This window comes from Crinia signifera, chromosome 1 (assembly GCF_055691185.1).
Source record: "Crinia signifera chromosome 1, ASM5569118v1, whole genome shotgun sequence".
Taxonomy (NCBI): domain Eukaryota; kingdom Metazoa; phylum Chordata; class Amphibia; order Anura; family Myobatrachidae; genus Crinia; species Crinia signifera.
Genome location: NC_139217.1, coordinates 350472080 through 350498552, shown reverse-complemented (window position 1 = coordinate 350498552; position 26473 = coordinate 350472080). Strand labels below are relative to the sequence as shown.

Here is a 26473-nt window from a genome sequence, read left to right as displayed (position 1 = left end):
CCGCGCAGTTATTGAAGTTTAGTACCATATAATTTACATACTACATTGCCATTTGCCAGCGACAAATCATTTCCATAACAAAATTTCTGTGGCTATTGTATGTAACGATCGTTGACAATTACAGTATACAAAATTACCACTAGAGGGCAGTTGAAACACAACCCAGGCTGGGAGACTCTGAGATAAGGAAGTGACTGATTGAGACTGCAGCGGACATTTTGCTTATGGGAAAAGCTGTTAAAAAATTTTTGTACCGCGACATAATAAGCTGTGCTTGGTACACAAGTACAGCCATATAGTCTAAGCTTAGTCGCAACAAGCGTGCAGCCTACCCATTCTATCTTTGATAGCTGCCTTCGGCCAGAGGAAGTGTGGGAAACAGCCCCCTGGGCCGTCCCGGAAGTGATCTCACACCGCTCATATTGTGTTTGAATTTAATGGCGGTAAGGACAGGTCCGCGGTGAGTCATTGCTGCTGTTATTGTTTTGGGCGCCCGACCTATGTACATATCCTGTATATGCGTGCATAGGCTGTTGTGCAGGCAGCGGCGGGTTAGGTGTAGCGCTGAGAAAGCTGGGGTCGGGTGGGAGGCTAGGTGCTGTCAAGGTTTGGGATGTAGGGGCACACCTGTCATCCGTCTCAGAGGATCCTGTTGTGCTATGTGGCTGCTGTATGACCGGGCGCTTGCACTATGTAGGGTTATGTAACACAGTGTATTGTTAATATGGAAATTGTTTTGCTATTTTGTGCTCTACAATTCCTTAAGTTCTATGTTCACTAGTTTCTGGCTATTAAACTGAGTTCTAAAATATTGGTAACAATGCTGTCATTACCTACCAAGTGCATACCCTCCAACACTACCGATTTAGCCGGTACAGTACAGTTTTTAAATGGTCTGTACCGGCAAAATTCAAGTGTACCGAATGTACTGTTTTTCCTGGCTGCCAAGCAACCGTCCCCAAGGGTGCATTGCGGGTCCCAGGCCAGCGCGACTCATCATGTGCCAGCACCACAGTCCCACCTCACTGCACTCAGGGGACAGGTCACAGTGTGTCTGCTAGCCCTCTCTGGCAGGGATGCAGTCAATATGCCGGAACCCGAAGGACGAAATACCGACACCGGAATCCCGACCGCCGCAATGCCGGCACTTTGTCCCTCTATGGCACGACACCCATAGAGGAAGAATAAAATAGTGTGCCGAGCGTAGCGAGGCACCGGGCCCCCTTCGTGGCGAGCGCAACAAGCCCGCAAAGGGGGGGGGCGATCCACGGTCCCCTTGTCGGCATTTCGACGGTCGGGATTCCGACTGATGGCTTTTCATACCGAATCCCTCTGACATGCGCAGTGGTGATTTCCGGACACCAAGCGCAAAGAGAGCTGGAGCGGTGGTCATGGGAGTGACGGGGGGAATATCTGCAGCGGTGGATCCTGGCAGCTACTTGGGCATCATGAAATAAAACAAACAAGCAGGACGCAGCAAAGAAGGTGTGGTGGTTACTTTACCAGTCAGACATTTAATTCTAGTATCCTGTGACATCATGTCATCAGGATAGTATAGGTCTGGGTGCCGATGGAGAGTGTATACACCTGTCAGATTTCTGCCCTTCAGATGTTGGAGGGTATGCAAGTGTGGTGGCCTGTCAGCGGTACCAGTGATTTGTAACCTACAGTATAAAACTGGCAGCTAGTGAAATTGGATGCCCTTGAGCGCCCAGTGTTCTGTGCCACATTAGCTGTACCCTGTTCTCTCTACTACCATCAAGGTGAGAGATATGTTGCCATGGGTAATCCATGTAATGTAGTAAAAATCTGTCATTTCAGAAATGTTGAAGTTCAAGGTTGGACCCCGCGGTGGAGCAGATACTTTATCTTCAGAGCCCATCACCAGTAGGACTACCCGACTAAACAGCTTTTTTCAGGTGCTAGCCTTATATCATCCTGGCAAAGTCTTCTAATGCTTTTAATATAATGGGTTGATGCCAAGCTGAAATTATTTATTTATTACCGCAGCACTTTACAGAGAATATTTGAACATTCATATCAGTCCCTGATAAATGACCTACCACATGTACACACACATGGTTAATTTTGCTGGCAGCCAATTAACCTACCGGTATATTTTTGTAACTTGCTCCTGAGCTTTCAGTATTGTGCCAGTTGCAATATTTTCAGTTTTGTGTCTAAATAATTTCATAAACAGACCAAGAACGGGACAGGGTCACAGCTGTCGAGCAAGCTCGACAGCCGTGACCCCCAAATTGAATATCCCCCTCAATCCATGGCACGATTGTATAATTTAATTTAACTCGAATCTGAAAATGTGTTTTGGCTTATTAATGGTACATTGTGTTTGCTGTGAAATTGATGCATTCAAATAAAAAAATCCTTCAAAATGTAGAAATAAAATATGAAGAAAATAGTTCAGAAAAATAACCACTTTGTATCAATATTGTTTTATATATATAAGTGGGTACTTATGTAGTATCTGGGCGCCCGATTTAGAAATCGGGTCGGATCGGGCACATCGCATCGCATGCGACCAAATCGGATGCGATGCGATGGACCCGATTTTTCCATAGGATTCAATGTTAAAATGGACTGAGTTCATTTTAACATGGAATTCAATGGGAAAAGGGGTCCTTTTCATACCCCTACTATCCAAGTGGGCATGGAGTTGGATATAAACCTGTGGCGAGCGGACACAGAATACCGTCCCCTCGCGGGGCTCGCTTCGCTCGCCATGCTTCGGGCTCGGTGGATCGCTACGCTCGCCACAGGTTTATATCCAACTCCATGCCCACTTGGATAGTAGGGGTATGAAAAGGACCCCTTTTTCCCATTGAATTCCATGTTAAAATGGACTCAGTCCATTTTAACATTGAATCCTATGGAAAAATCGGGTCATGCGATATGGTCGGATGCGATGCGATATCGCATCGCATCTGATTGTATGCCTTAACTTAAGGCATACAATAAAAAAATCGGGCGCCCAGATACTACATAAGTACCTATAAGTGCATATGATGTTCCTACAGCAGTGTGTAGGGAGAACCCATCCCTACTATGTGCTATATGGAACAACCGTTCATTCTGTGCATGCTTGCCTCATTTCCCCTTTTCACATCATGACATTGGGCCTTATTTTGGTTCATTCTTTCTGACAAAATCCTTCTTAGATGGACAAAACCATGTGCACTGCAGGGGGGGCAGATGTAACGTGCAGAGAGAATTAGATTTGGGTGAGTAATTTTGTTTCTGTGCAGGGAAAATACTGACTGCTTTATTTTTACACTGCAATATAGATCTCACTTTGAAGTAAAACCCCACCCAAATCTAATTCTCTCTGCACAAGTAACACCTGCCCCACCTGCAGTGCACATGGTTTTGCCCATCTAAGAAGGATTTTGTCAGAAAGAATGAACCAAAATAAGGCCCATTGTGCCTGCCACGTGCAGACCTATCCTTCCTCAGTTACTCGGCTTCACTGGTCACTAGCATGCATGATCAATAGTTCTCTTTTTCTTCTGATAATGACATTCTGATTACTTGTTAACGGCCAATAAACTGTATGCACCAGTACATACAGCAGACAATATGAAGGCCCATACACACTTTAAGAATATTTTTCCAATCTGGCTGGTTGGAATGAAAATCTGGAAATTTTGAGGAGCAAATGACAATTGAACATTTACTCCTAAACATGGAAAACAGTAAAAAAAAAACAGTGCGATATGGCCACTTTTTATGCGATTGACACATTGCTGCGATGGATCTCGTAAAAAGTGACACATCGCATGTCATTTACCTGCAATTGCGATGTGAGGCATGTTCCTGTGTGCCTCGCATTGCAGTTGCAGATCCTATGGGATGCCATGAATATTTGTTGTAGCCCCTGCTAGGACCGCATACTATACATTGTTGCAAAAGGACCACATACAATGTATTGCAGGGCTGGGCAACACCGGCCCTCCAGATGTTAATGAGCTACACATCCCAGGATGCTTTTCATTAGTTTTGCTATGTGGCCATGCTGAAACTGACGCAAGGCATGCTGGGATGTGTAGTTCATCAACATCTGGAGGGCCGGTGTTGCCCAGCCCTGATGTATCGTATGCGATCTTGTAGCCACCTGGTGTATGGAGAACTTAACATTTTGTGAAGTGCTTTCACGGGGCAATTTTGTGCCCTATTTCTAAGCGATCTGTCTAGATCACTTAGAAATTAAGTAGGGATCGTTCTGTGTATGCCCCCGAGCGATGGGATGCATGGTCCTGCAAGTCGACATCGCTTGACAAGATCTTGACCACATGTAGTCAAGATCTAGCCAGATCACCAGTGTTCTAACCAGGGAACACTGGTCAGCAAAGATCGCTCAGCACACATCGCAGGTGTATAGCATGTGTGTCAGGGGATTCAATTGTTATGATGTTCCATCGTATAAATGTTTTTAAAAAAATCCTTGCCTGAGCTGCATAATTGCTGGACATACCCATAACTGTTATTTAACACTCATGAAATCAATGAACAGAAAACCCAACATACTCCCTCTGCATGTTGGTGATCTGAATGAAATAGACCAGAAGGACCAGGTTTACTGAAAGCTGATACTGCTTGTAGTGCACATTGGGAGAGAGGAATATGCTGTATATGATTTTAGTGTGCTAGCAGTTCCATTTCACATGTTCTTATCTATATATATACTGTATCTTATTCTCAGGGGAAATCAGCATGCCAGTTTCATTTTCAACAGCAACTGTTGCCACTAAGCAGGGAAGGACTCCTAGATTCCCTATTTGTTCTATTCGAAGAATGCAACAACCCTGCTTTAATGAAGGTCAAACATGTATCTAACTTTGTTAAAAAATGTAAGTTTCATTCAGCTACATGTAAAACGTGTCTTTTTTTGGGTGTCTGTTTTGAAAGTATTTCCTTTATTAGTTTAAATGTGATCTTTGTCTTTATAGTCCATACAAGATGTAGATATATAAGACATATTTTGCATTATTTCAATGTTCTTTTCGGAATAACATTAGGGGCAGTATTCAATAAGAAAAATTTGCCGTGTTTTATGGCGAGTTTGTGCTTTTCTCGCTTTGGACAGAGAATTTTGGTCTCAAAAAGCGAATCACCCTATTCAACGTGCACTTCTCGCTGCCTTTCTAAGTGATTTTCGCCGAGTCTCTCCGTGTAGCAATTCTCCATCTTTTTTTTTTTAATAAAAAAAAAAAATAATATATATAAATAAATAAATATATATATATATATATATATATATATATATATATATATATATATATATATATATATATATATATATATATATTTCTTTTTTTTTTTACACAGAGCAGCCAGCAGGGGTCCGGGAGCCGAGCCGCTCATTAGATATACATATATTCACTGCAACCGATCATTACATATGCACGATCGGGTACAGTGAATACCTGGTCCCCTGTTGGCTCTCCCGGGGGGCTGCCTGGCTCCCGGGGAGCCCACCTCCCCCCCACATACGTTCTGGGGCAGGCAGGGAGACTTCCATCTCCCTGCCTGCCACCGTCCCACGGCTCCCTGCAGCGGACGCTCGTTTGCTGCAGGGGTTAAGATTTGCCGCGAGGGGCAACGAGCCCCTCCGACATTGAATACTGGGAGAGCGAGTGGCAGCCAGCCCTCCGCAACACAGCGAGTGTGCAGCGAATCCTAAACAGGATTCGCTGCGCACGGCGATATTTTACATTGAATACTGCCCTAGGGCCTTATTATGTTATAGAAATGGATAAGACTAAGCAATTCATTGTCCTATTATTTTTCTTAACTCCTTTTCAGAGAATTATTTCAGAGTCCTGTCCTCTGATGCTACTATCTTTATTTACAAAGTGCTTGTCTTAAATTGCCGGCACTGTCTTTTATGTGCTGCAAAACCCATGTGCCACTATATAAATAACATAAAAATAATATTACAGCATTATCAGTAATGGTGCACAGTCACTGGGGCAGGCAAAGTGATAAAGTAGCAATCAGCTCCATTTTTCAAACTCATCCTGTAACTTGACAGTTAGGAGCGTTGCGCGGCTGATGCAGTATCACTTTCCAATGTATCACTTCTCCAGACTTATTACATCTGCCCCATTTATTATTACTTATTGCAGTTTAGTTCACCTTAAATAATATTCTTCTGATTTGTACAATAAAGAGCATCATGGACCTGTACAATCTATTTTTATGTAGATTCTGACACTATTGCTGAGCTGCGCGAGCTGCAGCCCAGTCTGAAGGACTTTGAGGTGAAGAATGTTGTTGGACGAGGTCACTTTGCTGATGTTCATGTTGTTAAAGAGAAGCTTACTGGGGACACGTTTGCTATGAAAGTGATGAAGAAGAGAGCACTTCTATCACAGCAGCAGGTACCTAGTGAATCCCTTTCGTTTGAGGGAACTGTTGTGTGCTGCTCTTGCTAAGTTTACCCTTGTCTGTCATAATTCCATAAAATGCCTGCTCACCATTGTATATTTTGAAGTGGAAATGTACAAGCTGAGCAAGGCTTGTTCTCTGTCACAGGAAATGTAATGCTGTAGTTGCCATAGTTCTCGGCTTACACTTAATACTACATATATGTTAAAGGATCTCAAATAACTAAAAAATGAAAGGTCATCAATCACGGGTAAATATCCGGTATGCTTTGTATAGGGCCATACTCATGAGTTTTTGGCTCCTGCCTCGACAGGCAGTTGACAGGTCGAAACATAACAAAGGTTGACATGCTCTAGGATGACATGTACAAAGGGCCGACACAAGCAAAATGTTGGCATGTGAATGGTTGACACAGGAAAAGGTCAAATTAGTTATTCAAAATGTTTAAATCTCCTTGTTGACCTATGGACACCCTATTACTGTACCGCGTCCCCTCCCATGGCTCAGTGCCTCTATGCCCACTGGGGTCGTGAAGTAAAAAAAAAAATCAAGAAAAACTTGTGTCAACCTTTTTTCAATGTCGACCTAGATCATGTGGACCTTTTTCGAACTATCGACTGTTGCCCTTGACACTGTCAAACAATTGACCGGATACCATTTGATGTGTAGACAATTACATGGACGCTTTGATTTGATTTGCCGATGCATGCCATCAATCACAAGCTAAAAAGCATATCTTTTAGACCGCAGGATTTCAATTGCCAGATTACAAGGATGTTATTTGATATAAATAAATTGCAGGTAGGAACTTTGTTCACAATAAGGTGGGTTTTTATAGTAAACTACAGCAGTTGGATAGGAGCTTCACATTACTACTCTGGGTACGGTACTTGTTTCCTAGCACGGCCACAATCGTGAGTAATCGTGTCCCTTACTTAAGGGACACGATTACCCACGATGGACCCGATTTCTTTTGAAATCAGGTCCATTTTGCCGGCTAGGATAAAATATCGGGGGCATCGCGTCAGTCGGGACCATTAACATTGGTCCCGACGCGATGCCCCCGATATTTCCATAGACTTCAATGTTAAAAAATATTTTAACATTGAAATCTTGTCGGGAAAGGTAAAATATCGGGGGCATCGCGTCGGTCGGGACCATTAACATTGGTCCCGACGCGATGCCCCCGATTTTTGCATAGGATTCAATGTTAAAAAATTTTTTAACATTGAAATGGTGTAAAAATGTCAAAAAATGTGAAATGGGTCCATATCACCCATTTCACATTATAGATGTCCCCGTCGTCGCCCCACGATAGACGCCAACCCGAAGCGTGGCGAGCGGCGGCGGTACGCGTCCTCCGACCTTTTCATGCCCTACTATCCACTAGGGCGTGGAGTGAGAATAGAATAGTGTGGCGAGCGCGAAGCGTGGCGAGCGCAGCGAGCCCCGCGAGGGGACGCGGATACCTTCACAGTTATACGCGTCCCCTTGCGGGCTTCACAGGTGTCCGTGGCGACGCGGACACCTGTGAAGCCCGCGAAGGGACGCGTTTACCTGTGAAGGTATCCGCGTCCCCTCGCGGGGCTCGCTGCGCTCGCCACGCTTCGGGCTCGCTGCGCTCGCCACACTATTCTATTCTCACTCCACGCCCTAGTGGATAGTAGGGCATGAAAAGGTCGGAGGACGCGTACCGCCGCCCCTCGCGGGCTCGCTGCGCTCGCCACGCTTCGGGTATGCGTGTATCGTGGGCTGCTGTTTACGCGCTTCAATTTGGGGGGGTTGGGAATTTTTTTCATTGAATACAATGTAAAATTGGGTCCCAGGGACCCAATTTACATTGGATTCAATGAAAAAAATCGGGTCAAAAATCGGTCGGTCGCGTCGATCGCATCGCATGCGACCAAATCGCATGCGATGCGATCGACCCGATTTTTTTCAGCACGACCACCCCGATCTTAATCGGTGTGGCCGTGCTAGGAAACAAGTACCCTGGGTACTTGTTACCTAGAACGGCGCAGACGATTTTGATCCTAGGCATCGCAGGGAAAAAAATCGCGTCGGTCGCATCGCATGCAGCCCAAAAAAATCGCATGCGATGCGATTACCGCGGTTTTACATAGGGAACAATGTTAAATGGCCCAATTGACCCGATTTCACATAGGGAACAATGTTAAATGGCCCACAGACCCCAAATACCCACCCTGAAGTGTGAAATGGCCCCCCCAATTGTTAACGCCACCCCACGATCAACGTCAACCCGAAGCGTGGCGAGCGGCGGCGGTACGCGTCCTCCGACCTTTTCATACCCCCACTATCCACGTCGGCGTGGAGTTGAGAATAGAAAGTGTGGCGAGCACAGCGAGCCACCGAGCCCGAAGCGTGGCGAGCGGACGCGGATACCTTCACAGGTATCCACGTCCCCTTGCGGGCTTCACAGGTATCCGCGTCCCCTTGCGGGCTTCACAGGTATCCGCGTCCCCTCGCGGGGCACGCTGCGCTCGCCACGCTTCGGGCTCAGTGGCTCGCTGCGCTCGCCACACTTTCTATTCTCAACTCCACGCCGACGTGGATAGTGGGGGTATGAAAAGGTCGGAGGATGCGTACCGCCGCCGCTTGCCACGCTTCGGGTTGACGTTGATCGTGGGGTGGTGTTAACAATTGGGGGGGCCATTTCACACTTCAGGGTGGCTATTTGGGGTCTGTGGGCCATTTAACATTGTTCCCTATGTAAAATCGGGTCAATTGAGCCATTTAACATTGTTCCCTATGTAAATCGCGGTAATCGCGTCGGTCGCATCGCATGCGGTTTTTTGGCCGCAAGCGACTGACACGATTTACCATTCATTTCTATGTGAAATCGCGGGCATCGGTCGCATCGCATGCCATTATAATGGCATGCGATGCCCGTGATGGGCGCCGTTCTATGTAACAAGTACCCTACTCTGTACTGTTAGGGTCCCTGCACCTTCCACTTTCTCTCAGTCTGATCCTTTCTGATTGCTTTTATTTCTGTCCTCCTATAACACTGGCCAAGTCACTAGTCCTCACTGAGATAATTACATGAGTGGAAAAGGCACAGCCTTCCACAAGATCAGCGCACTCATCTCCTGAAATAAACTGCTGCTGTGAACATTCTAATCTAATTGGTTCCAGGTTGTTCTCTCTCCACCCTTCTGAAAACTGTGTATATATGGATAAGCATGAACTGAAGGCGGATAACAAAAAAAGCTGCAGTGACTCACCTTATTAAGCTGAAAGTAGGGATGCATGGCACAATTGAACAGCAAAGATGAGATGTTTAGCAATACAATCTCTGATTATAGCATGTATAATAGTGTTTAAAACTCTTTCACTGTAACTGCTTCTGTTGCTGGGTGAATGATTGGGTGCTGAATGCCACACTCGTGATTCAGTTGTTTGGGGGTTTTTATGCGGCCAAAGTGACAGGAGCTGTTCAGTTGTTTGCGCAGCTGGGTGAGAGTGCTGTGGGCACCCATTTCTTACAGTAGATTTCTGCGTGCTTCTACTGAAGTAGGAGCAGATATCCTTTGTGCCCATGCAGAAGCGTGACTAGTAGTATGCACAAGTTTAGCCGCTTTACACTTCTAATCCTGTTGCATTAGGGCATGACATCCGAAATAAGATAGGGCGCCTTCAGCATTCTCGACAGCACAAACAATCAAATATCTTCCACTTCAGATGGCAGCTGCGACCACAAATGACAATCTCGCCTCATAATGTTTGTGTATAAGCCACCACTGCTATGTAATATATGTGTGGAAGCTGGGTTTGAGAGAACTGTGCATGTGTCTACTGTGTCTCAGCCATATAGGTTCTATTGACCAGTGCATTTTCCTGATGGTACATAATTGTTGTCGAGAGATTTGCAAAATTTGTGTAAAAATAACATTCAAATCCCAAGACTACAGTAATTTACTGTCTACTATTTAGGTTTCTTTTTTTGAAGAAGAGCGCAGTATATTAAGTAGTCATAACAGCCCTTGGATCCCCACGCTGCAGTATGCCTTCCAGGACAGAGAACATCTTTATCTGGTAAGTGGTATTCTAAGTACCAAAAAAGTTGCAGAGATAGTAAATTAAATATCACATGCTGTCCAATGCTTTAGGTACGATTATAATGGTATATATGTACATAGTAATCCGTTGTGTTTGATTAGAACTTGGAGGCATATAAAATAATTCTACGTTATGTGGATTTGTTACATAGAGTTACACAAGTGACAATCTGTTTCTAAGTGTTTATGTGGAAATGTTTTACTCAAATAATGAATATTATTAAAGAAAATAAAGTGAAGCTTACATGATAGTCATATATACAATTATATACAGTAGTAATCAATCTTGACATGTAAATAAAAAAAATAATGCCAACATTACTAGGAACGTGTATAAACTTTCCCTATCCTTTTTGAAACCATATCTTATGTATTAAATACTACTCCAATTCATGTGGATAACTGTGAGAACATTCCACAGGTTATGCAGTACCAGCCTGGAGGCGACCTGCTGTCTTTATTGAATCGCTATGATGAGCAATTTGATGAAAGTATGGCCCAGTTTTATCTGGCAGAAATAGTACTCGCTATTCATAGTGTTCATCAATTGGGATATGTACACCGGTAAGTGTAACTGATAAATCTCATTGTCACATGTCATCTACCTGTGCTGAAGAGCTTTCTGAAATAGATGACAATGTGTTTTTTTTTCCCTTCAATCTTTGTGACTTTGGGAGGATGAAATATCAAATCTTCAAAAAAGATTTAATGTACAGTCTATAAAATGATCTGTGCTAACCAGTGTGTTTTTATGCACATGATAGATCTGTCTAGATTTGGCGGCATGCTCTAAAGATCTGAGAAGGTCTAAGCAATTTAGACGGAATGCTAAGAAAATAGGCGGAGATTGCTGTTTGTGTGGGCTATAGAAATAGGTAGTTTAATCCTTTTCATTTACATTTTATTGAGAAAATTTTCGATTAAAATGCACATCATGTAAAGCTGTGTACACACGGGCGATTTCAGCACATATTGCTGGCAATATGGTCGCTGAGCGACCATATTGCCAGTAATTGGTTTGTGCTGTCGGCGATAAATCGCCAGGTGCACGCTACCGTGTACAGGCCCTGATGGTCACAGGAGCTTGCTCCTGCGATCAGCTGTTTCCCTGCCTCTTCCCCCCAGCAGAGTCTCCTGTTCATCAGCGACCATCTCTGGTCGCTGATGAACTGGAGACACTGAGCAATATATTGCTGAGCCATGTATCTCCCCCGTGTGTACACAGCTTAACACTTTAAATATGTTTTGATAGAAACAGATCATTCAGAATGTCTTAACAGTCAATATTAATTTCTCCATACAAAAACAGAGAGCTAATTATACAGCCAAAGAAGACTGCCACATACAACCAAGTACCTTATTGTACATATACTTGCTATTTCATTTATGGTGTTTTCATTTTTAAAGATTTTTTTTTCTCAAAAGGGGCAAATTCCATCTCCATATTATACCATGACATCAATGAGACTATCTTCCTTAGTAGGTTTTTAACCAAAGGAAACGGAGTTCTGGCGTGTGCTAAAAAATGCAAAAAAATGTTTTGACCTACTGTATTTATCTTTGTCTTTAGACATTTCTATCCAATCCATCTGAAATAAGTATGACATTCTAGGAATGCGTAGAGATATTGTTAGCGTATTTGCAGATATCCATTGTGATAACATTGTCTTGTGTGTTGCTGCTGCTATTTTGGCTATGAATAGACGTTGTCATTGTGAAAGTCTATTCTGTAAAGGGGTTGTGTATATGTGTGTGTGTGTATGTATGTATGTATGTATGTATGTATGTGTATATATATATATATATATATATATATATATATATATATATATATATATATATATATATATATCCCATAAGGCCCATTCAGGTGTGAGGGTTATATTAATATTGTCTGTATTTTCTATACTGTATATTGGATTACTATTTACCAATATCCTTGTACTTCCAAACATCCCCACATGCAATTATATAAATCTGCTCCTGGAGTTCAGCATTTAAAACAATTTGTGTCTGTAGATGCTCCCACCTGGAACCTTCCTTTAGGTGTGTACTTTACCCTATGTAACAATTTGTATTGCATTTCCATATAGGCAGTCTAATCCTACTTTTGACAAATGGGGTTGTCATGTATTTCTTGTAAACAGTACGATTTTGACAAACAAATTTGTGGTTCATAGAGCACTAACATTTGGGATCTGCCGAATGTTAGGGGAAGAGCTGTAACGTAGAGGTTAGATAAATGTTGTCTACAAACCGTTAAAACATTCCTGAGGTTTTATAGCAAATGCAATCATTATGGCTTGGATATAGCAAAGAAACCTCCTTAATTTGTTAACCAGGGATGATATTGATGCCTAGTAAAATGATAGGCTCCCTTCGCATGAACATTGTGTGGGTTCAGCCAGGGCTGATGCAAGGCTTGTCCAACCCTAGACAATACATCGGCTTACTGCTCCCACTGCTCAGACACCAATACCGACTTTCCAGAACTTTAGGTGAATATGTCAGGATGCCGAGGCCAAGATCCCGACTGCTGACTTTACTGCCAGCCAGAATTCCAGCTTATAGGGTCTATTCTCCCTCATGGATGTCCGTGACCCCCATAGAGGTGGAATAGAATTTTGTGGTGAGCGAAGCGAGCCCGCAAGGGGCCTCATTGCATTCCCCACTGCCAGCATTCCGGCGGCTGGGATCCTGCTATTGGGAAATCATACTTAACACAATAAAACACCACAAAACACCACCAGTGGACTACTGAAGACTAGAAGGCCTTGTGGACCAACAAATCAAAATGTTAAATCTTTGTTCATCAAGGAGGTTTTGTACACCATTAAATAGATAGTCAGTGTGTTTGGGTCCAGCATTTAAAAGAACAGTGCTTTTAACATCTAAGCATTCCAGGTTTTACTATTAAACACATTGCCCTTTTAAAGACTTAAATGTACCAGGAAACAGTCTTTTAGTTAATGTTTTATTTAATTTTGTTACAGAAATTTGCATTCTCCGGTTATTTTTTTTATGCTTTACAACAGAATACATTGAAAAAACAAACTGGCTAATATTCAATAAGAACTGGAAAATTTGTGGTGCTGTAAAACTTGACTGGTATATAGTTAGGTACATCAGTTTACAGTGTATTGTCATCCTTTACCTAACAACAAAAAACTAGAGGTTAATGCATCTTGGGAGCACTGCAGTACCAAATAATTGGTTCATATAATATCAGTTAACATTTTTATCTTTTTTTTAACCTATTTTCCATGGTTACCACTTCTTAATATAGATTTTTTTCCGCTGTTACTATCTTTATTTGATGTGACTACAGATGTGTTAATGGAGGATTCATGCTTAAATATCTGATGATTTTTTTTTTTTTTAAAGACACATTTAGTACGAAAATGCCTATGGAATTGCTAACCATAGCAAGTGAAGCTGCTGCACAGAAAGGAAAACTGAGCCATTGCAAACTTATTTGCAGCTGTGTACACATATGCAGCCCATACGCAATAAAGAGTAATACTGACTGGAAGTGTTAGCCCTATTGCAGAATGGATCAGGGGCCATGTTTCCCTATGTTCATGATTGCAATTGGTGACATATAGAGGCCTTAAGGGCCCAATTCAGCATGGATTGCTAATGTGGGTAGTCGCAGTGGAATGCAAGGGGGAAGCTGCCACCCAGACAGAAAAAGCAGACATGCTAAATTATGTAAAAATTGCTACTCGCGATCCTCACGCATCTATGTGCAATTCCTGCACCATTAAAGAGTTGTTGCCACTAATCTGTAAGTGGTCATCGCTGATGTCGCCGCCCCCCTCATAAATGCCTGGGCATGGCTGCTTTATTCAGACATCCCCAGAAAACGGCAGGTTACATACTAAGGGGCCGGTTTCTGCGCATGTGCAAACCCCCGGCAGCCAACTGCTTCGGCAAGTTACACACTCACAGGACCGTTTACTGTAGGGAGGGAGGGCGGCAGCAGGGGAACGCTTAGTGTTTTATGGGCGTCCAATAAAAACGCTGGGTGTCACATGACGTCAGCGCCCACCCCGTCTTCGGTGATCTGCGGAGGAAATAATTCAGTTTAGACTGACTTTTATTTCTTCTACGATCCCCATGGCAGCCATAACACTGGGATGTTCCCTTCCCCCATAGAATTAGACAGGATAATTTTTCTCTAGGACCGCCCACCTTGGGTATAATAGCCTCCTCTTCCTCCTCCTCCATGTCTTTTCATGTCTCCGAAATATGTCCTGGAGAAAAATACATAACATAGGGAGGGGAAACCAGTGGCTGCCATGGGATCTGTTAGTACAGTGTTCCTGCCTGTATACAACGCGTGGTGCAGGAGCGCTATGGTACACTTGTGAATAATGGTAAAGTCCCACGTGGAGCATAGGTACCTGTTGCTGTGATGGTGCAGGAGGCAGCAGGGCTGGATGCGCGCTCTACGTGGAGTAGATGCAGACCGGCTGAAAGCCGCGTCTGCACGCTCCAGAGATATCAGGCAGACGGGGCGGAAGTGTGCGCGTGCGTCACTTCCGCCTGAAACGCTGGGGGACGGGCGATAAATGCTTCCCCACGGAAACAAGGGGAAGCATATTGGTTCCGCTCGGCCATCCTGAACTAGGGTGAACCAGGGAACGGAGGGTTAAGGCGCCATTTTTAAAGACGCAATGAACAAGCGTGCTTTACACTGGATTCTCAGTGCCTGGCTGTCTGACCGCTGTGTGCATCATGGATGAGCCTTCTCCCCATAAGCCGGATAATGCCCCTCAGAGGTAAGCCCTTGGTTTTTGTGGGCATTAGTTGTTTTATTTTGTAGCATTACTACAGAATAGTACTTAGTGTTTTTTCTTTGTAGTGTGCCTATAGAACAGGATGAGGATGTACCTGCTATTCCTAAGAAGAGAACAGCCAAAAAGAAATTTATACAGACCAATTGCATGTCATGTGATAAATCCTTTGCATCTGCCCAAAAGAAATCTCTATGTGGAGAATGTGAGGCAAGACAGGACAGATTAGAGAAGAAAGAAAAGAAGTCAGATGTTCTTAGAGAACTCATGGACTGGATGAAAGAATCCTTTGTGTCAAAACAGGAGTTTGCGCAGTCACAGACTCAGAAAAGATCCAGAACCCAGGCAGAGTTTAGCCAGGAGGAAGGCTCAACCGAGGAAATAGAGGGTGACAGAAAGGATTCTACAGATGAAGGTGAATTAGAAGATGTTAGATCTTTTAATTTGGAACTAGTGGAAAATGTGCTAAAAAACATTTATAAAGCTATGAATTATAAAGAAGAACCAGGCACGTCGGAGGCAAGGAACCCCTTATTCGAGGATAGGGAGAAGAAGGGAAGAACTTTCCCGGTTCACAAAATGGTCAGGGAGACCATTTCCAAAGAATGGACTAATATGGATAAAAAACTGACTCTGGGGAATCGTATTGAGAAGATGTACCCATATAAAGATGACGAGTTCCTGGGATGGTGCTCTATCCCTAAGGTAGATGCTGCTGTAGCAGAGCTGACCTCCAAGTCTACTATCCCGGTAGAGGACGCAGCAGCATTTAAGGACTCAATGGATAGAAAGATTGAGAATGGACTAAGAAAGGTTCATACGGCCTCAGCTGGGTCTCTTAAAGCTACGGTAGCAGTCGCATCAGTGTCCAGGGCCCTGAGACTGTGGGCAGCTAACCTACAGACAGACATAGAAGAAAGAATCTCTAAACATTATGTATTGAAGAGTTTGGATGTGATACAGAAATCCATAGATTACCTGTGCGAGGCCTCCCTAGATTCAGTGGCCTTTGCGGCGAAGACCATGGCGGCAGGGGTAACAGCAAGGAGAGCCCCGTGGCTAAAACCCTGGAGCGCTGACGCGAACTCCAAGAACAAGCTGACTACTCTGCAATTTGAAGGGAAATTTCTTTTCGGCTCGAACCTGGACACAATGATACAGAGATTGTCAGGAGGAAAATCTGTACGTCTCCCGCAGGACAGGAAGAGTCGCTTTCCGTACCCTAGCACGACCAAGCAATCCTATAGGGATTCTAGGAGTTATAGGCCTGGAAGGCCCTACTATAGGAGAGGTGGAGCAAATACTTCGCGGCAAGCTTTTCGTCAGCCCTTTCGCGGGCGCTTTCAGTCTGACAGAGGAAGATCATGACTATGTCCAAGAGACAGTGATAGGAGCCAGACTCCTCCAGTTCAGAAGTCAATGGGAGAATACCATATCCGACAGATGGGTACTAAGGATAATCCAGCAGGGTTATCATATCGAATTTATGGAAATTCCGCAACAGAACAGATTCCTGACATCCAGGGTACCTATAGAAAAAGAAAAAAGGTCAGCTTTATGCTCCAAGATAAGTCAACTACTGGAGCAGGGAGCGATCGAGTTAGTACCCAAAATTTACCACAAGAAAGGATTCTACTCCAATCTATTCTTGGTGGAAAAGAACAGTGGAGGATTCAGGACGATCCTGGATCTTAGGGATCTGAATTGTTTTATCAAGAAAATAAAATTTCGCATGGAGTGTCTGTCATCCATAGTGACGGGCATAAGACAGGACGAATACTTAGTGTCAATCGACCTCAAAGACGCTTATTACCATATTCCAATTTGTCTGGAACACAGAAGGTTCCTGAGGTTTTATGTGGCCGGTCAGCATCTCCAGTTCACGTGCCTCCCATTCGGGTTAAGAACATCCCCAAGAGTCTTCACCAAGGTTCTGATTACGCTGGTAGCCGAGATGAGGAAGCAGAAGGTCCAGATCTGGCCATATTTGGACGACTTATTGATAGCTGGGAGCTCAGTGGAAGGAGTGAAGCGAAGTCTGAATCTTGTCACGGAAACCCTGCAGAGCCACGGATGGGTGATAAACAAAGACAAAAGTCAATTGATACCGACCAAAAATATTCTTTTTTTGGGGGTAAGGATAGATACCAGAAATTATTCTGTAGCCCTATCACTCGAGAGGTGCATGAAAATGAGGAAGTTAATTCTGGAAATCCTGAAAGGAAAGAAAATTCCCCTAATAAAAGGGGTACAGTTACTAGGAATGATGGTTTCCTGTATAAAAGTGATTCCGTGGGCTCAGTGGAATTCGAGACAGCTTCAGTGGTTCCTGCTGCCTTTGCTAAAAAGAGGCCTAAAAGATCATCATATGATAGTGTTATCGAGTCATGTGAAACAATCTCTGAGATGGTGGATTCAGGACTTGGAAAACAAGACCTCAAGTTTAGAGAACCCACAGTTCCTGGTCCTGACGACGGACGCCAGTTTAGTGGGATGGGGAGGTCATCTCGGGAAGATGTCGGTCCAAGGAATTTGGTCCAAGGAAGAAGCAAAGAACTCTTCCAATCTCAGAGAATTGCAGGCAGTCTGGGAAGCAATGTGCCAATTAGGATCCAAGATCCGGGGCACACATCTAAGAGTTATGTCCGACAATGTGACCGTAGTCGCACACATAAACCATCAATGCGGGACCAGAAGTCTGAAATTGATGAGGATGTCGGAAGAGATTATGAAGTGGTCGGAGAAGAACCTAAGGTCAATCTCGGCAACTTATATTCCAGGCAAGAAAAATGTTATAGCAGACTATCTAAGTCGCAAGACTGTGTTGCCAGGGGAATGGGAGCTGAACGGCGAAGTTTTTCTACAGATGACAAGGATCTTTGGAACGCCAGAAGTGGACCTGATGGCCACCTATTCGAACAGGAAGGTGAGCGAATTCTACGCAAAGTATTATCATCCACAGGCGAAGACGTTAGACACTTTCTCAACCAAGTGGGCGTTCAAACTGGGATACCTGTTCCCTCCATTCCCTATGATAAACAAAGTACTGAAAAAGATCAGGGAAGACCAAGTACTAGTACTGATAATTCTTCCACATTGGCCAAGAAGAGCCTGGATTTCGAATGTCTTAAGGATGGCGATACAAGGACCATGGCAGCTACCAAGCAGGCCAGACCTCCTACATCAGGGGCCTATGCTGCACCCAGAGCCGGCGAGTTTACAACTAGAGGCATGGAAATTGAGCGGCAGATCCTAAAGAGACACAATTTGTCACCCCAGGTGACGGAGATGATGCTGAGAGCCAGGAAGAAAGTTTCTTCGGAGGCTTACTATAAAACCTGGTATAAATTTATCAGTTGGGGACAGTTCAAAGATGACTTTATGGACATTCCGACTGATCAAGTATTACAATTCTTGTTTGAGGGTTTCCAGATGGGGTTGGCCACAGCAACAATCAAGGCACAGATATCTGCACTAAGTGTGTTATTGGACAGGCCTCTAGCAGAAGAGAGAATTGTTAAGAGGTTCGGCAGGGCGATGAAGAGGATCAGACCGCCGATTAAATCAATTGTGGCCCCCTGGGACCTAAACCTGCTCCTGACGGTGTTGACAAAGGATCCCTTTGAACCACTGGAAGATTGCCCGCTAAAATATCTAACCTGGAAAGTGGTATTTCTAGTAGCTGTGACTTCAGCTCGACGGGTCAGTGAGCTTCAGGCACTGTGGATGGAGGAACCATATTTGATAATATTCCCTGATAGGGTAGTCTTACGGACACATCCAGATTTCATTCCCAAGGTGGTGTCAGCTTTTCACCTGAACCAGGAGATAACCTTACCTGATTTCTATCCTCAGCCTAAAGATAGAGATGAAGAGGCTTGGCACACGTTAGACCTGGTGAGAGGGATAACGTTGTATCTGGAAAGAACGAAGGCCTTCAGGTTAACTAAGCACCTGTTTGTGATTCCGGAAGGAATTAAAAAGGGCAAAGCGCCTGTGAAGCAGACCATATCTCGTTGGATTAGAGAGACCATCTTATTCGCTTATAAGAAAGAGGGCAAAGCACCACCTTCCATTGTGCAGGCACACTCTACCCGGGCAGTGTCTACCTCATGGGCAAATAAGGCGAAGGCGTCAACAGCTGAGATCTGTAAGGCAGCAACATGGTCATCAATCCATACTTTCTCAAACCATTATTCACTTAACGTTTCTACTGCCCACTTTGGGACGCATGTATTGCAAGAAGCCCTTATGGGCGAATGAATATATATATAAAATAATTCATGCAGTATTTAGCCCTCCCGTGTGTTTACTTGGGTATGTCCCAGTGTTATGGCTGCCATGGGGATCGTAGAAGAAAGAGTCGAATTATACTCACCGATAATTCCTTTTTCTTCCTAGAGATCCCATGGCAGCCACTGGTTTCCCCTCCCTATGTTATGTATTTTTCTCCAGGACATATTTCGGAGACATGAAAAGACATGGAGGAGGAGGAAGAGGAGGCTATTATACCCAAGGTGGGCGGTCCTAGAGAAAAATTATCCTGTCTAATTCTATGGGGGAAGGGAACATCCCAGTGTTATGGCTGCCATGGGATCTCTAGGAAGAAAAAGGAATTATCGGTGAGTATAATTCGACTCTTTAAGGCAGGAGAAATCATTCGTTGGTCGGTGACCATCAAAATTCTCCTGCTAGCAGCTGCATGCGTGGCAATTAAGGGATTCAGGGGGGAAGGGGGCTTTCTGCAGGTTGGGGTAATCGGCGGGGCGGCGTTAAGGTGCTCGCTAGGCAGCGACTATACGCTGCCTAGCGAGCCAAGCTGAATTAGGTTGGTATTTAGTTAGCCATAGAGGAACAATGGATGCTGAACAGACATTTCTGCAATTTTTCCTAATGTTTCTCCAATATTCTTGTTTCGCGCTATCCTGGCAACACACAGGTTCTGCTATAAATTGCATGTTTTCGTGACTTATTGGAGCTAATTCAGTAGCCCACTGGTTACACAATTACCACCGATCAGTGATTGAATACTGGCCATAGTATATTGTAGGATCCGTTATCATCTACCTGTCAAGAATCGAGGAGATCTTTTTGTCCTTACAGGGATTAAATAGGGAAAAAAAAGATTAAGTGCCAGATGTCTTAATTAATTTATTCTTTTATGAGCCATTAAGCTTTGGATGTTTCTAATGTCAATTTAGGAAGGAATGTACAGGAAAAGTCACACATTGAATGGAGCTGCTACCTAATGTACTACTGGTTAGTGGGCATGAAGTCTTAGGTTAACCATGTCTCCACCTAGAAAAGGATTATATCCATAAGTAAAGCTATGGAGGACTTATAGGGGCAGATTCAATTGCATGCAGGAAATAATAATAAAAACAATAACTTGTGTTGGGGTTTTCCTGCAGTCGCTGCGTTTTGCTATTCAGGTACAGGACTGAAAATGGAATGCAATGATTTCTAGAAATCACTGTTTTTTTTTTTTACGCATCTCAGGGATCCTGCTTGCAGTCCAAAACTGATCCTCTCCGACTGCTACTGCACCTCTCAACGCGGTAATGTGATTACCTCCTGAGGAAGCCGCTGAGCAAGCTACTAGGTGGAGAAACGCGTAGAGGACCGGGGAAGTGAGCTGCCAACTGACAGAACAAGCGATTCCAGTCTCTGATAGGACCGCGTTGAGAGGTGCACTAGCGGTCGGAGAGGATCGGATTCAGACTGTAAGCAGGATCCCTGTTGTTTTACCCGGATGTTCACTTTAGTATTAAACCATCAATATGTGCACATAAAATGGCAAATGTTACCTATTGAACTTCTACTCACCGGTTTTAACAAAGGAAAATGTATCTAACTGCATGCTACTATTAACCAATTAACATTGATACTACTAAAAAGGAGTTACTAAAGCAAAAATAGCTTTTTTCATTTGTGTGTGTAAGTCTTGTCTGTCTCAATGTTGGCCACATTGTTTAATTTGTGAATTATATATATATATATACTTAAAATATATTTATTTTTTAATAAAAATTTATAAATATTGAACACAGTGCTGTACCATCTCGTTTTTCCTTATTTATAATTAGTCTTGATTTCTGTAAAATCATATTGGTATTGCCATTATTACAGATTGCTCAACTATCATTGCAATGTTTCCACAGAGATATTAAACCGGAGAATATTCTCATTGACCGCACTGGCCACATTAAACTAGTTGATTTTGGATCGGCAGCAAGAATGACCACAAATAAAGTTGTAAGTTTATGGGCCCCATCCACTAATCTTCAAAAGTGATAAAATGGAGAGTGATAAACAGCCAGCCAATCAGCTCCTACCTGCCATGTCGCAGGCTGTGTTTGAAAAATGTCAGGCACTAGCTGATTTGTTGGTTGTCTATCACTCTCCATTTTATCACTTTTGAAGCTTAGTGCATCTGACTGTGTGTGATTCCTTCCAAAGTTTTTACATGGTTTTCAGATTCTGCAGCACTCTAGCACACAACTCTTTCTGTTTCAGGTGAATGCTCGGCTCCCTGTTGGTACACAAGATTACATAGCACCTGAAGTTCTCATGGTGATGAATGGGGATGGAAAAGGCAACTATGGTCCAGAATGTGATTGGTGGTCTGTTGGCATCATTGCTTATGAAATGCTTTATGGCAAATCTCCATTTACGGAAGGGACATCAATAAAAACTTTTAATAACATCATGAACTTTCAGGTTATTACATTTTCTTTGTTCCCCTGAATGTTTAGACTGGTATCCTGTATTTTACATTTTATCAATTGAGGTTTTCTTCTTGATCCGTGTCATTTTATTTCACAGCGTTTTCTAAAGTTTCCAGATGAACCAAAATTAAGCAAGAATTTTCTTGATCTGATCCAAAGTTTGCTGTGTGGACAGAAGGAGAGATTGAAGTATGAGGATTTGTGCTGCCATCCATTTTTTACTGGCACGGAGTGGGACAATATTCGAAATAGTGAGTAAATGAAGGACCTTATTCTATTACAAATTGGAAAATTGAAATTTTTTAGTGTTCCCTCTATGAATTTTTTGGGGCAGTGCAATGGGGGAGGACCGGGCCCACCAATGTCATCATTGTAGGCGGTCCCGGGCCGCCCGACGTCACTAAAGGGGGTGTGCCCGGGCCGCCACGTCACTAAAGGGGGCATGCCAGGGCTTCCTCTGTCGTGCAAGGGGGCGGACCTGGCCCCGCCAAAGTCCCTGAGCTGCCGTAGAAGCCTAGCGCCGCCAAGATTGCGATGCCTGGAGCTTCCCCGGGCACACCAGCAAGTCAGGAAGCAGGCTCTTTTAGCAGGGCGCTGCTGGAGGGGCAGGGCGCATTTTGCCCTTTAGAAATCGGGCAGGGCGCAGCGCCGCGCTAAAACAGCCTAGCGGGAACACTAATTTTTGGAAAATGTACTCTTAATGAAATACCATTCCACTAGTTGAATTATAGGGCCTTATTCTGGTCCACTTTCAGAGGCAAATTTCTTCTCAAATGGACAAAACCATGTGCACTGCAGGGGGGGGGGGAGATGTAAAATGTTCAGAGAGAATTAGATTTGGGTGAGTTAATTTGTTTCTGTGCAGGGTAAATACTGACCACTTTATTTTGACACTGCAATATAGATCTCACTTTGAAGTAAAGCCCCACCCAAATCTAATTCTCTCTGCACAAGTTACATCTGCATGTCTAACTTTGGTCAATGTCTGACTAATGCATGTCTACCTATTGACTCTCTGACTAGACATTATCTGTCAGCCGCCTGGAACCCGAATATTCTCCCATTCTTTAAAATTAGTACCTAGTTATTGCATTTTAGGATCTGTAATATAGCTTCACTCTTTATTATAACACTGGATCCTTTAATCCCCCAATGCTCCTTTATTTCTTCCTTATATTTCTCTCATAAATGCCTATTTGCTTTTTCATTTTCTCTTAAACCTGTCTTATTTGTAGAAGTGTTTATTCTTGCACCCTGCATCTTTCAAAACCTGTGCAGTTCCTCTTCCCTGTGGGGTGTGTCTCTCTGTTGTGTTGCTTCTAACACAGGGCCTTATTCAAATCTGATTGCAGTACAAATTTGTTGGAAAATGGGCAAAACCATGTGCACTGCAGGTGGGGCAGAAGAAACATGTTCAGAGAGAGTTAAATTTGGGTGGGGTGTGTTGAAACTGAAATCTAAATTGCAGTGTAAAAATAATGCAGCCAGTATTTACTCTGCACAGAAATAAAATAACACAAATCTAACTCTCTCTGCACATGTTACATCTGCCCCACAAGCAGTGCACATGGTTTGCCCATTTTCCAAACAAATTTGTACTGCGATCAGATCTGAATAAAGGCCACAGTATGGTCTGTATTTCATCACTGTTTCTATTGGGCTGTGGTGGATGCTGGGGATTGTGTGTATCCAGGGGCCGGAGGACCGGGCACCAAGGAGATCAACTTCTTTTAGGAATTGCAGCCTGTAGCTTCTCCCCCCTTTTTACTCCTTTCTATCCTCAGAGACCAGTTTTTGTCTTGGTACTCTGAGGAACAGCGTGCCATTTTTAGGAGAGGGCTGTTTCAGCCTTAATTTTACTTCTTTTTATTTCATACTTACTATTTTTGTTATAGGCCATAGGAGATTAATCAGTTAAGCGATTCCCTGCTTGTGGGGAATTGGAGGCGTGGCTCACATCACCCGTGGATATTTAATTGTACGACCCTGATGGGTGCTTACAATGTTAAATGCACCCCATTGTCCACGCCACGCCCACTATCAAAGCCAACCCGAAGCATGGTGAGCCCGCGAGGGGCGGCGGTACGCGTCATCCGACCTGTTCATACCCCCACTATCCACATCGGTGTGGAGTTGATTTTAGATAGTGTGGCAAGCGCAGCGGAATACATGTTATGTAATCCGCGGCCGCTCGCCACGCTTCGGGCATGGTTGCTCGCTGCGCTCGCCACACTATCTAAAATCAACTTCATGCCGACGTGGATAGTGGGGGTATGAAAAGATCGGATGACGCGTACTGCCGCCCCTCCCGGGCTCGCTGCGCTCGCCACGCTTCGGGTTGGCGTTTATAGTGGTGGTGGCGTTGACAATGGGGGTGCATTTCACATTGTAAGCACCCATCAGGGTGCTTGTACAATAAAAAATCGCATCGCATGCCGCTATATTGCATGCGATGCTCTGCGATGGAAATAGGGGGCGCCGTGCTAGGAAACAAGTACCATTTTTTCTTCTTGTGTGAAAGTTGCTGTATACTGTATGTACTGAATTGTATTTCTCTGTTTTTTTTCTTCAGTTTATTTTCTTTGATGTGAGGATTTATATCTACATCTCTTGTACTGGCTAACAGGTCAAACAGTATATTTTCGCTAATTTGTTTATTAGTACCTATTGTACAGTACTTACTGCCCTGCCAACATTATAGTTTGTATAGGGGGTTTACGATCATAGGAGATTATAGCCACAAGATTTCCTACAATGTCTTCTAAGGGTTCAGGAAAGGTAGCTCGCAAAGAGGTTAACGATTCAGCGCTGCACGCTTATATGTGCACTACATTTAACAAAAATTTTGCATGTTCTGAGCAGAATCACATGGGCCTCTGTGAAAGCTGCTCTCTGCCGGGACCTAGTCCTCAGGCCACTGCGGAGGTTCCCTGGGAACCTGACAGGGCTACTGCCTTGTCTTCAGCAATGAGGGAACTGGCTTCTCAACTTGCAGCTTCATGTACTTCAATTGCTCCCCCTGCTCCTCAGGTTCCTCTTCCACCAGCGGATCCAGCTTGGGTACAAGTCTTGTCCCAAGGTATTGTACAGGTGTCATTCTCTTTTTAGCACGCCTTAGGTGCTCCTAGCTTGCGCATTGCTGCATGGCGTAAAACCTCACATTCCTTATATTTGGAAGGATTTACATCTGAGGGCTCCTCAGATGAGGACCCTGATACAGATGTACCAGCTGAGGATGATTCCATGGCCTACGAGGATCACATGACTCAGGCCAGAGTGGATAGTCTGATAAATCAATCTGGCTAACCTGACAAATTACGGATGCTGATTCACAACCTCCCTCTAAAGCTCCACTGTTTAAACGGAAAAAGAAAGATCCGGCAGTGTTCCCACAGTCTTCTCAGCTACATAACTTGAAGGAAGACTGGAAGCATCCAAATTAAAATAATTCTGCTTTCCAAATGCATTTCCACCTTTTATCCTCTCTCTGAGGACCATAAAGCATGGAAGGCTCCTGCTCAGATGGATGTCCATGTGCAACACCCTGCCTTATACCAGATCTCTTAAAGACCCAGTTGATGAAAAAAAACTAGATCACTTTTATTAAAATTGATCTATGCAAATGCAGGTGCTGCCATTTGTCTGGTTTATGTGGCCGCTTGGACTTCCATAGTTATCGGTATCTGAGCTGATGCTTTAGCTGTAGGACTGCAGTCTGGTACACACAGAGCGGACCTATTACCCCTAGTGGAAAATATACGGAAAGCAGGCACCTACCTCAGTGAAGGTGTCTTACATGGGCGTGTTTTTGCCTCTCAAATATTGGTGGTCTCTGTGGCAGCAAGACGTGCTCTTTGGCTCAGATCTTGGAAAGCAGATAACGACTCTAAAAAAGCATTGGAAGCCATACCGTTTTCCTAGTCCATACTCTTTGGTCTGGAATTAGATAAGATAGTTGCTTTCCTTTCCTCAGGAACTTCAAAACTGAGACAACAGTCCTTTTGTTTTTTTTGACCCCAAAGTAATGCAAAAACTCAAGCCCCTGCAAGAGTTCAGCCTTCCTTCTCAAAAACACAGAAATCCAAGCTCCAACAAGGCTAGGCTGGTTGTCCCAAACCCCAATGCAGGCTGATAGGCCTGCAGCCTGATGCCAAAATAAAATTTTCGGCTGTGTCAAGGGTAGGGGATCGCCTTCTTCAGTTCACAGATTTGGCCAAACTAAACATCGGACTCCGGGGTGCTGGATATGTTTTTACAAGGCTATTCCCTCACTTTTTGTTCCAGGCCTCCTTACCAGTTCTTCACAATGGGTCTTCCTGCGGACCCAATGAAAGCCGCAGCCCTCGAGACAGCCATCTTGACTCTGTTAGTCACAGGTGATAGTTCCTGTTCCTCCAATGGGGAACAGGTTACAATTTGAATCTCTTTTTGGTCAGCAAAATGGACGGTTCATTCCATCCAA

At 43.9% G+C, this 26473-nt stretch overlaps 1 protein-coding gene across 3 annotated transcripts in view; it reads left to right on the top strand.

The window, feature by feature from the left end:
- Window positions 1-356: 356 nt before the first annotated feature.
- CIT (citron rho-interacting serine/threonine kinase) overlaps window positions 357-26473 on the top strand; it is a 134252-nt gene continuing 108135 nt past the window's right edge. The window contains exons 1-9 of one of the 3 annotated variants that reach the window (XM_083147045.1): window positions 357-460; window positions 1822-1919; window positions 4718-4865; window positions 6223-6398; window positions 10360-10461; window positions 10906-11048; window positions 21445-21538; window positions 21800-22003; window positions 22109-22262. In XM_083147045.1, the coding sequence (XP_083003171.1) occupies window positions 1824-1919; window positions 4718-4865; window positions 6223-6398; window positions 10360-10461; window positions 10906-11048; window positions 21445-21538; window positions 21800-22003; window positions 22109-22262 (1117 nt within the window). In that variant the 5' untranslated portion in view covers window positions 357-460; window positions 1822-1823. The remainder of the gene's footprint in view (window positions 461-1821; window positions 1920-4717; window positions 4866-6222; window positions 6399-10359; window positions 10462-10905; window positions 11049-21444; window positions 21539-21799; window positions 22004-22108; window positions 22263-26473) is intronic. The other 2 variants (XM_083147027.1, XM_083147037.1) reach the window with 2 other exon arrangements.